Here is a 12758-nt window from a genome sequence, read left to right as displayed (position 1 = left end):
TCTGTGCTTTAGTAATAAAATCCTGTTTTATTAGGAACTTTGCCTTGTCTTTAGATGCCCTTCAATATTGTATTTTACGGGCAATATTTTCCCCTTTTATCTAGATCAAAATATAGATGCTAGAAAAGCTGTGTCTCTGTGTGACTGTTTGATAGGGAGAAAGAAACTGCTTACAGAAAAATCTGTGCTGAGTGGTCTTGTTTTCCTGTAACCCAGTGCTGGCCTTTTTGCTTTGTTCTTTTGGCTCCTGGAAGGTACTACCTCTGTTTACAATTGCGAGATGACATCGTGTCCGGAAGACTGCCCTGCTCCTTTGTCACCCTTGCCCTGTTGGGCTCCTACACTGTCCAGTCAGAACTTGGAGACTATGACCCAGATGAATGTGGGAGTGATTACATTAGTGAGTTCCGCTTTGCGCCAAATCACACGAAAGAGCTGGAGGATAAAGTGATTGAGTTGCACAAGAGTCACAGGTTAGTAGCAGAAACCCCCGAGAACCATCCGTGTAAGTCATGCCTTGGTGAGGGAACATCACTGTCACTGTCCGCTCTCTCTGGCCTGGTTTCACTGCATTGTGCTGGGATGTTAGCAGGGCGGGGCTCTGCACTGGATTCAGTTCTGGGATAGTTAGGTTCTTACTTAGAATACCTATTTTAAAGGTCCCTTTAAAAGCCATCTTACTATTTTTCTTTCTTCGGAGCACAGATCTGCTGGTGCCTCTATGGGGTCTCACTTATTAGACAGCAGGTCTAAGCAGGAAATATTGCAGCCTCGCCAGATAAAAGAAAAGCAGCATTGTAACACTTCTGTTTCTTATCAGAGGAATGACGCCAGCAGAAGCCGAGATGCATTTCTTGGAAAATGCCAAAAAACTATCCATGTACGGGGTAGATTTACATCATGCCAAGGTATGCATTTTTTAAACCCCAACCTTTTTATTCAATTTTATTTAATTGAGTGCTGTTATTGCTATAAACTGGTGATTTTTTACTTCAGTGCTTGTAAACCAAAACTCTGCGGATTCAAATCTGTGTTTGCCTTTTAAGGCGTGCGCAGTGATAAAGCAAATGCAGCTCTCTGATACTTTACCAAGGGGTCGACTCTGCACGGCACACGCTCACGTGACTGGTGGTCTTTGGCCACTGAAAGCCCTCAGTGTTGATTTAGCTGACTGTCTGTTGATTTAGCTGAAAATGTATCTTCATATAAACTCTGAGCTCACTCTGCATTCCCTGTTACATCTCACACTTTGTGCCTTTTGCTCATGCCAAAGCCCGTCTCTGCCTTTTGCCGGAATGTATTCATTTTTGTCTGCACTGGCCTGTTCCTTTCTGTCTGTCTTTCTCTCTGTTCATCTGTCTAAACTTGGCTGATTGTCCAAGACCCTGTTGTGTTTGAAATACTGTTTATGGCCCCATTCTGGTTACCCACCAGGCACTCAGTAAATTTACCGTGAAATTTAAATAACTCCATCTCTAAAGTTGAGGTATTCTGACAGATAACCAGTATTTTGAAATAAGATGGTTAGTTTTAAAGTTTGACTAAAAAGAAAGAACCCACCTGAGGCTTGCCTGTTCGGTCCGTGGCTAGGGAACTGCTCGAGCTGCGTCTTGGCTGCGGTGTCTTGGGAGGGAAGAGGCTGGGATTAGAGCAGGGGTTGGGAACCTATGGCTCGCGAGCCAGATGTGGCTCCAGATGTGGCTCTTTTGATGGCTGCATCTGGCTCGCAGACAAATCTTTAATTAAAAAAATAATGTTAAAAATATAAAACATTCTCATGTATTACAATCCATTCATTTCCTACCGCTCATGTTCATGGTTGTGGGTGGCTGGAGCCAATCACAGCTGTCCTCTAGGACAACACCAAATTTTTATTGGATAATGTGTAAGGTACATGGGTCATATGGCTCTCATGGAACTACATTTTAAAATATGTGGCGTTCATGGCTCTCTCAGCCAAAAAGGTTCCCGACCCCTGGATTAGACTATACCAGAGTGAAGTTTGGAAGGATGCACCGAGCAGCTTTTACTCCATGACATTCTTTTTCTAGAATCTCTGTACTTTCCAGCAATGAGAGAATGAGCGCATGGACTGTTAGGCTGTTATTTGAGCAGCTGTGAATAAAGTACTCTGGAAGTACAGACAAGTTTTTACGAAAACCATTATCAAAACATAAGAAATTTGTTAGAAATCTCCGGGATGGATCCTGGTACTTCGGCAGTATTAGGAAGATCATTCTTTGACATTCAGGGGCCATTATCTTCTGATTTGGGCTGACAAGATTCCTCCAGTTGGGGGAATGTGCCTTTACTTCTAATACACAGAGAAGTCACCAATTTGATGGTCTGAGGCTCACAAGAACATGTAGTTAACAGGCTTCTAAGCAAGTATGTACCTTACAAAGTCAAGTTCAGGCCAAGAAATGAGAGTTTCAGCTGGCTGTGTTCAGGCAACCAGCTCAGCAACGCTGAGGTCCATGGGAGAAAATCTGTGATCTGTAGGTTCTGTTGATGTTCCTCATGGGCTTGCTTCCTTGGTGGCATTCTTAGGAAGACTAATCCACACTAAGTTTGGGCCAGAAAATGGAGACCAGTAAATCAATGCAGGTTTGATTGGTTATGCCTGTGGATCATTTTGTACATCACTCAGCATGAGCACTTCCCAGGGCTGAAGGCCTGAGCACCAATGCATGATCTCAGGCTTGGCTGGGGCTCATCCCAGGGATGGGCTGGTGCATGAAATGCCAGGCTCTTTGACATTTGTGTGAAATTAGAACGGCAGGTGTAGCTCTATTTACTTGCCAGTTTATTATTATATTTTTTCCACTTATTTTGGAATCAGAGAACAAAGGCGTTTTATATTTTATGCCAGGCGGAGGGCAAGATGAGAATGTAAAAAAGAAAACCAGCACACAGTAAAGATGTTCTCTTACAGATTTTCTTTAGGTGATTCAAAGATAAGGAAACAAGAAGGAAAGGAAGGGAGCCTGAAATTTTGAGTGAATCGAAAGCTGTTTTTGATTACAGTGCACATGATTCATGCACTACCCAGGAAAAGTAAATAAATGAAAGATGAGGGTGTACCTTTAGGGAAGTGCATCGCAGGATGGGATGAGTTGATGTTCCCATCAGTGAAAATAAAGTCACCACTTAACATTGCTATAGCTACCGAATTAAAATAGATAGCTGCAATAATATGATTTGAAATTATGGCAATTAGAAAAGAAAGAGATTCAAGGAAGTGCAAACACAGCCCATTACATGACTTCATCTGAATATTAAGTATAACAAATGATTCAGTTATACTCCCATTTTCTCATGCAGCCTCACTTCATCATTTTAAGAAGGAAATTTGCTGAATTAAATTAGAGCTAATTTCCGGTCATAACTGAGATGCCTTTTTCTATGGATGGTATAAAAGGCCCTGAGCTTTAGGACCTAATACTGATATTAGTTAAATACTGATATCAGCATAAATACTGATATTAGTTAAAGGCCTCTTGTTTTGGAAAACCTGTCCTAAGTGCTTTGTTTTTTTTTTCTTGGGAAGACTGTCTCTGCCTGTTCGTGATCTGTCCATCTGAATAGGCTCTGTGAGAGTCAGGTAGTTTATAAAAAGACTCTAAAATGGGCCCTGGCCGGTTGGCTCAGTGGTAGAGCATCAACCTGGCATTCAGAAATCCTGGGTTCGATTCCCGGCCAGGGCACACAGGAGAAGCGCCCATTTGCTTCTCCACCCCTCCCCCTCTCCTTCTTCTCTGTCTCTCTCTTCCCCTCCCACAGCCGAGGCTCCACTGGAGCAAAGATGGCCCGGGCGCTGGGGATGGCTCCTCGGCCTCTGCCCCAGGTGCTAGAGTGGCTCTGGTCACAACAGAGTGATGCCCCGGAGGGGCAGAGCATCGCCCCCTGGTGGGTAGAGCGTTGCCCCCTGGTGGGTGTGCCGGGTGGATCCTGTTCGGGCGCATGCGGGACTCTGTCTGACTGTCTCTCCCCGTTTCTGGCTTCAGAAAAATACAGGAAAAAATAAAAGACTCTAAAATGTAAATATAAATCCTTACTGGATAACGCATGGACCAAGTGATAATGAAGGATGGCAAAATTGAAACAGTGATTTTAAGGAAAGGAAATAGTGGCCGCATTTATTTAAATTACAATAGACTGAACTGTGCAGGCCATCCTGCAGTACTCTGCTAAAGTCAAGGGAGCATTACATGTTTTCATTGGTAGGAAATACATTTCCCCAGGCAAGGCTGCCCATAGAGCTTTCAACACAAGCTTTCTCACACTAACCTCACTACTATATGGGCTGTGGCTGAAAACCTCAAAAAATAAAAAGTATCATTGTTGTTGTTGCTTTGTCATTAATAAAAGGGAGATTGTCATCCAGTTTAAAACCCCACTTACCTGATGTTTTCTTCCTTCATTTGCCAAAGGCAGTGACCATCACCCAAAGTCAAATCATTTTCCAGCATCCTGTATTTGTCCCTCTTTACACTCCTTCCCCCAACCCCCTCCCCCTGCTAACCAGTTCACTTTTATCTTCGTCCACAAATCTCATTTTTATACCCCACCTGTGTGTGAAATCATAGTTCTTAGCTTTTCCTGATTTACTTATTTCACTCAGTATTATATGCTCGTGGTGCATCCGTGTTGTTGTCAATGTCACTATGTCATCATTTCTTGTAGCAGAGTAGTATTCCACAGTGTATATGTACCTCATCTTCTTTATCCAATCCTCTATCGAGGAACACTTTGGTTGTTTCTATAACTGTCATGAGAGTAGATTGGCTGGTTCTAAAAAGGTCAGTAATGCCCACTGCCTGTCAGCAACAGGCGATAGCTCTTCAAGGTGCTCTTTCAAATTAAAGCTCTTGGTCTCTCGGTAAGTGGTGGGCTGTTTCTGGTCTTGGGAGGTCTCCTCAGATTGTATTATGTTGTAATAAAGTATCAAGTATTTCCACTTCTGTAACTTCATATCTAATGGAGTGATATGCTTCAAAGATAAAATAATTTACTTTAAGCCAGCTATGAACTTATCTTTCCCAGAGACGGACCAAAATATTTATTTTTGATGCTAGAAATGTTTACCTTGTACCGTGCACTGACAGACAAGTCAGTCTCCCTTGTGAACTGTGCCGTTTTTCTCTCCCCTCTTTGCTAGTGCTGCAGGTCGGCTCAAACTGGGCACAGCCCTGCTGGTTAATGCGGCAGAAGCCCTCTGTTCCGCCACCTGCGTAGCTAGCAGCAGCCATTGAGATGGGTGGGGACTGTCTCACACACTGTCCTGCCTCTGTCCTTTGTTTTTGCCCCACTCAAGGCCACCACTAATGTTCATTTACCCTGATTTCACCCGAATACAGCATCTGGGGGTGTAAATTATATATGAGGTGTTTGCTGAACTTTATATAACATTTCTGATGACCTCTGGGAACTCTGAGCATCACTCTCCCTAGGAAATGACCTAAATGTGAAATGTGCAAACAGCAAAGGAAATTGCAAATGTAACATGATTCCACTTTTGTTATAAAAGACTAAACTATACACCCATACAAAATGTATCTATATTTATATATGTCAATCACATTGCTAAGTGTGATTACCACTGGGCAGTGTAGTGTGTATGTATTGGGGACCTGTTGGGGAAGTACAGTTCATACTTAAAAGGGAAAAAAAAACTATTTTATGTTTAAACTTTACTCTGACAGTAATGGTGTATTAAAAAGATTGAGACCCTTTTTAAGGGAGCACACTCTAAAACACTCATAAGAAAGGACAGGCCCTGGCCGGTTGGCTCAGTGGTAGAGTGTCGGCCTGGCGTGCGGGAGACCCGGGTTCGATTCCCGGCCAGGGCACATAGGAGAAGCGCCCATTTGCTTCTCCACCACCCCCCCTCCTTCCTCTCTGTCTCTCTCTTCCCCTCCGGCAGCCAAGGCTCCATTGGAGCAAAGATGGCCCAGGCGCTGGGGATGGCTCCTTGACCTCTGCCCCAGGCGCTAGAGTGGCTCTGGTCGTGGCAGAGCGATGCCCCGGAGGGGCAGAGCATCGCCCCCTGGTGGGCAGAGCGTCGCCCCTGGTGGGCGTGCCGGGTGGATCCCGGTCGGGCACATGCGGGAGTCTGTCTGACTGTCTCTCCCCGTTTCCAGCTTCAGAAAAATAAAAATAAAAAAAATTAAAAAAAAAGAGAAAGGACAGGGTCCCCCTCTCTTCATATACATATTAAGAGTGCTGCCTCCTCTGGAACCAGGCTACCCACATTCAACCTCTCTGTGACTCAGTTTCTTCATCTGTAAAATGGGAATAGTAATAGCAACTATCTCAAAACATGCTAGTGAATATTAGAAGAGTTAATAATATGTGTAAGGCGGTTAGAGCAGTGCGTGGCACTCAGTGACGGAACTGCAGCTGCTGTTGCTGCCGCTACACACCTCCATCTGGCAGGCCCTCTGCACACAGTGTTTCCGTTGTAAGTCTGAGACGCCTGGGTGAGCAGATTTTACTCTAACAAATCTCCGTAGTGATAAATATCTTCATTAAAAAGCTATTATTTAGTGGATAATGTTTTTAAAAATGGCTGCAGTATTTTTCTTATTTAAATTAGAGCTACAGGTAGTCAATTATAGATTCTGTCATGGAGGCTTAAATATCATACCCAGCTCTAAGTGGAAATAAATGAGATACTGATTCTTTGTTTCTTGCTGCTATTTTCCAGGATTCTGAAGGAGTAGAAATTATGTTAGGAGTTTGTGCAAGTGGTCTGTTGATATACCGTGACCGACTGAGGATAAATAGATTTGCCTGGCCTAAGGTTCTAAAAATTTCATACAAACGGAACAACTTTTACATTAAGATCCGCCCAGGCGAGGTAGGTAGACCCAAATTTGCATGTACACCGGGGAAAAGGTACCTGATAGCAAACAAAAATTTAAATTATCTGCTCACAAGTTCTCAACATCTCAGGACATGGTGAGTTATGTCTCAATGCCTAAGAGAATTTATTGTAAGTTTGTCCAATAAACAAGAAGAAATAAAATGTTTTTTATTATTTTATTTCAGCTTTTCCCACACTATACATTAATGGAAAGAGTTGTTTTTAAATTTTTAATGTAAAATACAAATTTATGAATAAAGTTTTGTATATTTCAAACTCTGGTATTAAAGCAAGTCTTAGTCATTAAACCTCTTTGTGAATAAAGGATAGATTTCTTCCTACCTATTCTATTGTTAGGTCTTTATGCTCTCTCTCTCTGTCCTCCAAATCTGATAGCGTTCTAAAGTGAATAGCTTAGAGATAATGTATGTCAAGGTACAAGAAAGATTAGAATAAGGGACACAGATATAAATGATATATACATACATATTCCATAGACTAATATATTTCCACCTCTTTTAAATCAGAGAGGCTAATGAAAGATCAGAATTGTTAACAAATTCTTATTCCTTGAGCAACAGCATTTATGATTGATATTTATATCTTCCTTAGTGGTTTGTATATAGATAGTAAATATCTATTATCTGCTTAATAAATAATTAATAAATATCTTCATTTCTGATCAGTATGATTAATATACTGAAGGCAGAGCTCTAAGATTGCTGCTCATTTATGTCTCTGAACATTTTCTGACATAATATACAGTTATATCCTGTCTTCAAAATCTACCTACCCGTTGGTAGAAATTAAAGTACAATTAAAACATCAGACTATAAGGCAGCAATATGTTTAGTGTAAATATAAAGTCATAATTGTCTGTGAAAACTGAAATGGCCTGTAAGCTTTTCATATAAAAATATCTGAAATTGCAGTAATTTAAAAAATATTTCCTAAAGATTGCATGTTAAATTTATACTGATATATATTCATTTGGGTTAAGTAAGCTTCTGTTTACTGCTAGCCACCATGTTGGACATTGGAAATAGAGAGAGAAATATGTCCTGTCCCTGCCCTTAAGGGACTGTATGTTGAACAGAGAAACAGACCCACATATTAAGACATATACCATGATACAAATTATCATGGACCTGTACCTGGAATGAGCATCGTTGTGAGAAGGCAGCAGGAAAATCGGAGAAACACATCAGTAGACGATAATGAGCCACGGAAGGTTTTAAATTAGAATGCGACATAACTAGATGAATACTTTAGAGTGATGGATTTCTTAATGAAATTAAGCTCCTTAGTAAAGTGGTGTGATAATCTCAACTAGAGCAGAGGCTCTGAGAATAGAATGTAAGGAGCAAATTTAAGACAGATTTCAGAAGCAGAACAGTAGGTTTTGGAGACAGGATGGGGAAGTATAAAAAAAGAGAGTCCAGACCTGACCAGGTGGTGGTGCAGTAGATAGAGCATCAGCCTAGGATGCTGAGGACCCAGGTTCAAAACCCTGAGGTTGCCAGCTTAAGCGCAGGCTCATCTGGCTTGAGCACGAGCTCACTAGCTTGAGCCTGGGGTCGCCAGCTTGAGTGTGGAATCATAGACATGACCCTGTGGTTGCTGGCTTGAGCTCAAAGGTTGCTAGCTTGAGCCCAAGATTATTGGCTTGAGCAAGGGGTCACTGGCTCAGCTGTTGCCCCCAGTCAAAGCACATATAAGAAAGCAGTCAATGAACAACTAAAGTTCCACAACTATGAGTTGATGCTTCTCATCTCTCTCCCTTCCTGTCTGTCTATCCCAGTCATCCTCTTCCAAAAAAAAAAAAAAAAAAGAGAGAGAGAGAGAGAGAGAGCCTGGGATCTGGGATACTCAGAGGTTTTTAGTTTGCACGAGAGAAGACAGTAGAGATGATATTATTAGATAAGAGAGGAGAAGGGGGCAAATTTCAGGGAAAAAAGACTGAAATTTCTTTGGGACAGATTTTCAGGGGGTGATTCTTGCAGCATAGTAAGAAATACAGGACTTCAACAGAGTCATCAACTGTACACATTTTATTCAAGGCCTTGGGCGTTGAATGAATTACCCAAAGAACAAAAGAAGTAAAGAGAAAAAAAAGAGACCCTGTAATAAAAACTGTTAAGTTAAAGACCCTTTTTGACAGAGTGGTAGGCAGAGAAGAATGGGGGAAGATTAAGAATAACAGCTAGAGAACAAAAAAGGGGACTAAAACAGTCACAGATGACAAGGAGATGAGATTCGGGGGACATGGTTAACCAGTAGTGACAAATATTACAGAGAAGGTGCAGATAAGAACTAAGGAACAGGCATCCGAAGTGACGGTCAGATCCCGGTGTGACATTTAAGAGTTCAGGAAGGAGTTGGGAGCACCTGGCAGGCTACAGTGAGGTAAGGAGTGAAGTAGCCAAAGCTTCTCCTTTGTGACGTGTAGCAGTGAAGAGTGACAAGGGTCTGGCTCAGCAGAAGCAGGCTCAGATAAAGTTTCCGTCCCTCTTTTTATAATCACATTTACAGGCTGAGAAGAATGAATGAGAAGAAATTATTGGTGGCATGAAGTCTCTGAAAAGATTGCCAGAAATAAATACAAACCACAGAAAGCTAGATAAACATTTAAGAAGTACAGGGACCTCTATTCTTGAGAGAATCTTCCCAGCATCTTGAAGGAGCAGGTTAACTCTTTTTGAAAAAAAAAAAAATCCTGGCCTGTGCAGAATGTGTACATATTAGATGAGGGGGATGGTGTAGTTTAGTTAAGGCCCACAGTACTCAGGTTTGTCCATTGACTGGGTCTGTCGGACAGCGGCGATTTGCATGACCACCACTGCACGTGAGCATCCAGAATGAATAAGAAATTGGGAAAGGCAGCTGCAGTTAGAGCAATCTGAGATGTGTGTCCCAGTCGCTCCCTACCCAGTCCCTCTTGCCAAATAAGAGCAATAGATGTGACGCAAAAATATGTCTCACGTGCCATACAGAAGACCCTTCTCCTGGGTTCTCTGTCACATAAATTACTTTTGCTCTGATTGTATTAGTAGTCGGTGGTTTTGTGCTGTTTTGGAAACCCTGGACTGTTTAAGATGATTGCCCTCTGCTGGTCTGATGCATACTGTCCTCAGGGGGGGAAAAAAAAATGAGTATCTACAATTAGATTAAAATGATTCCTCAGGAAATCAGATATTTCATCTTGTAAAAATAAATGACTGATAGAGTATGATCTGAACTGTACATGCTGAAAAATATGAAAATGCATTCACTCGATCTCTGAGCTTATACATAATATCGAGAGATGTTAGTGTTTAGCATGATGGTCTGTTTCATAATGCACAGATCCCATCAGCAGTACCTGATGCCGAGTCTTCAGATACCTGGGATGGATACATACTCCAGACCAGATCTTAAGAGAAACTGGCATTCTGAGAATGCTATCGACTATAAACCTTTTGTTCACTTCCGTATCTTACATTTGAAATCATGATGTCATGGAGAAACCATGAAATTTGGGCTTAAAAAGGAGGTCAGAACTAATTGTTTTCTCAAAGGATCCAAATATTCATTGTATTGATATTTAGTTTTCATAAGATTCATCCTTGTACACAGAACACTCACTATATCCATAATGTGTTTGATGATACCCTGCAGCATTTTAAAGAGATAGATGTAAGGAGATTTTTTTCTTTTTAATGAATGAATGTGTATAGCATGAATTCTGTATATAGCAATTGATTTAATGATAAAGAAAAAGTTGATAGGTGGTATGATATCTTAAATTATTTTCTGTTATTTATGATTTTAATATGATTTCTACTCTTCATTGTTTTTTTTTATTTATTTAGTTTGAACAGTTTGAAAGTACCATTGGGTTTAAACTGCCAAACCATCGAGCTGCCAAGCGTTTATGGAAAGTGTGTGTTGAACACCATACATTTTTCAGGTAGGTAGAGACCATTCTGCTATTTTCCTAAGAAAAAATTAGGGCAACTGGAGTCACTTATCCTGGAAAAGTTTGTTGAGAAGAAGAGTGTGGAAGCATATTCTTTCAGTTCCCTCAAGTTTGTTGTCACCAGATTTCTTAATAAGAAATCTTAAAGAATTTCTGACTAACTTTGAAGGGTTTTCCTTAATGTGTTCTATATTCATGTGTCCCATCTCTTCTTTATTATCTATAGTGTCTTTTCATTATTTTTACAGGCTGCCCACTTCCAGTGTCCAGTCCATTTCTTACTATTTTAATAATTTCTCTAGATGCTGAACTCACGAGGGCCATCAGATTTCTGTCTACACATTAGCGAATTGTCACTGTTCTCCCCTAACCATCACCTGCTTAGTTGTTCTTGGGGTTTATAGGCTCATAGGCTCTCCAGTTACATGGGCTGTTAAAAGTTCACTAGTCTGACTCCATCCCCATCTTGCTCATAACCTCTCTATAGAGTCCCTAGTTAGTATGTACTGTGTGAGTTATTTTCTCTTATAAAGTCAGATTTATTTAATTGCATGTTGGGTATTAATCCTTTAGTACACAAAGCATTTTGTCTTTCAGAACAGAGTAAAAAGTTAGCATTCTTAGTATTTCATTTAATATTCTTTCTGGTGTTTTTTTTTTTCCTTTAATATCTTTAGGTTGTTGTTACCAGAAGCGCCTCCAAAGAAATTCCTTACCTTGGGCTCCAAGTTTCGTTACAGTGGCAGAACGCAAGCCCAGACAAGAAGAGCCAGCGCGCTGATAGACCGTCCAGCCCCTTACTTTGAACGTTCATCCAGCAAACGTTATACCATGTCTCGTAGCTTGGATGGAGGTAGGCATCACCTACTGGCCCTTGAGACTCTCTAGTGGCTACTCAGCAGGATGAAGCCATCATGAACTTTCAGTAAACACCCTCTTGGGTAGTATGAAATGGGAACCACTTACTTCTTAGTCTGTGGCTGAATGGCAAGTTTTAACCCCTCCCCCCACCATCCTCGCAAAAAGAAGTGCCTTAGTGAGTCTAATGTCTGTTGCTGTGTATTGATCTAAAATTATGTAAAATAATGGTACTTAGGGAATTAAGAGCATAGCTTTCTAAAGCTGCTAACCTGAATTTGGAGATTCTCTCATGCTAATTTGGTAGTCACATACTTTATAAGGTAATCTGGTTCCCTTGCCAACAGGTATTAAGTGATTGTCAGGTTTGTCTCAGGCGAGTTGTTTGAGAAAGAAAACTGTAAGTTAAATTTGTCTGTGTTTCTAAAAATATTTATGAATGAACTGCGACTCTTCTCAGTCGATGAATAATAACTTCTAGAAAGGATGACATTCAAATACCAGAGCAAAGGACTCTTAAGTTAGATCCTCCTGGTCAATATGAGTTACTGCGCCCGATGGACTGGGAGAACATTGTCAAGTGAGTGTTCTCTACCACTAAAGCAAATGCGTCAAGTTAACAGGGAGAAAATCACTTAAACAACATGTTTAAGGGATGGCGTCGTCATGAGTGCCAGCAGGTTTTATTTTGTGGGACAGTTTTGTATTGTATCTATAGCCACATGCAGAAGTACTCTCTACTATTACCATGGCTGCTAACGTAACAGGGAACTCGGGAACTGATCCGCGGCCAGGCCTGTGTCCTCTAATCAAAACACCTAGAGATTCGTTGTTTTATGGAAGAACTATCCTGTGCACCTAAACAGTTCAACGTTTTTGGCATATGTGTACAATTTTTTTTTCTTCTTTTCTTTGAAGCTGGAAACGGGGAGAGACAGTCAGACAGACTCCCGCATGCGCCCGACCGGGATCCACCCGGCACGCCCACCAGGGGCGATGCTCTGCCCACCAGGGGGCGATGCTCTGCCCCTCTGGGGCGTCGCTCTGCCATGACCAGAGCCACTCTAGCGCCTG

General features: G+C 41.4%; 1 protein-coding gene across 17 annotated transcripts in view; it reads left to right on the top strand.

The window, feature by feature from the left end:
• The window catches only part of EPB41L3 (erythrocyte membrane protein band 4.1 like 3), a 272467-nt gene that overhangs the window by 227649 nt on the left and 32060 nt on the right, over positions 1–12758 (top strand). For all 17 annotated transcript variants that reach the window (XM_066353286.1, XM_066353284.1, XM_066353283.1 and 14 more), the window contains 5 exons: positions 255–473; positions 821–908; positions 6710–6862; positions 10720–10817; positions 11504–11679. In XM_066353286.1, coding sequence (XP_066209383.1) covers positions 255–473; positions 821–908; positions 6710–6862; positions 10720–10817; positions 11504–11679 — 734 coding nt within the window. The remainder of the gene's footprint in view (positions 1–254; positions 474–820; positions 909–6709; positions 6863–10719; positions 10818–11503; positions 11680–12758) is intronic.

Source organism: Saccopteryx leptura, chromosome 11, assembly GCF_036850995.1.
Source record: "Saccopteryx leptura isolate mSacLep1 chromosome 11, mSacLep1_pri_phased_curated, whole genome shotgun sequence".
NCBI lineage: Eukaryota > Metazoa > Chordata > Mammalia > Chiroptera > Emballonuridae > Saccopteryx > Saccopteryx leptura.
The sequence above is the reverse complement of the archived record's forward strand: the minus strand, read 5'-3'. Positions and strand labels throughout refer to the sequence as shown.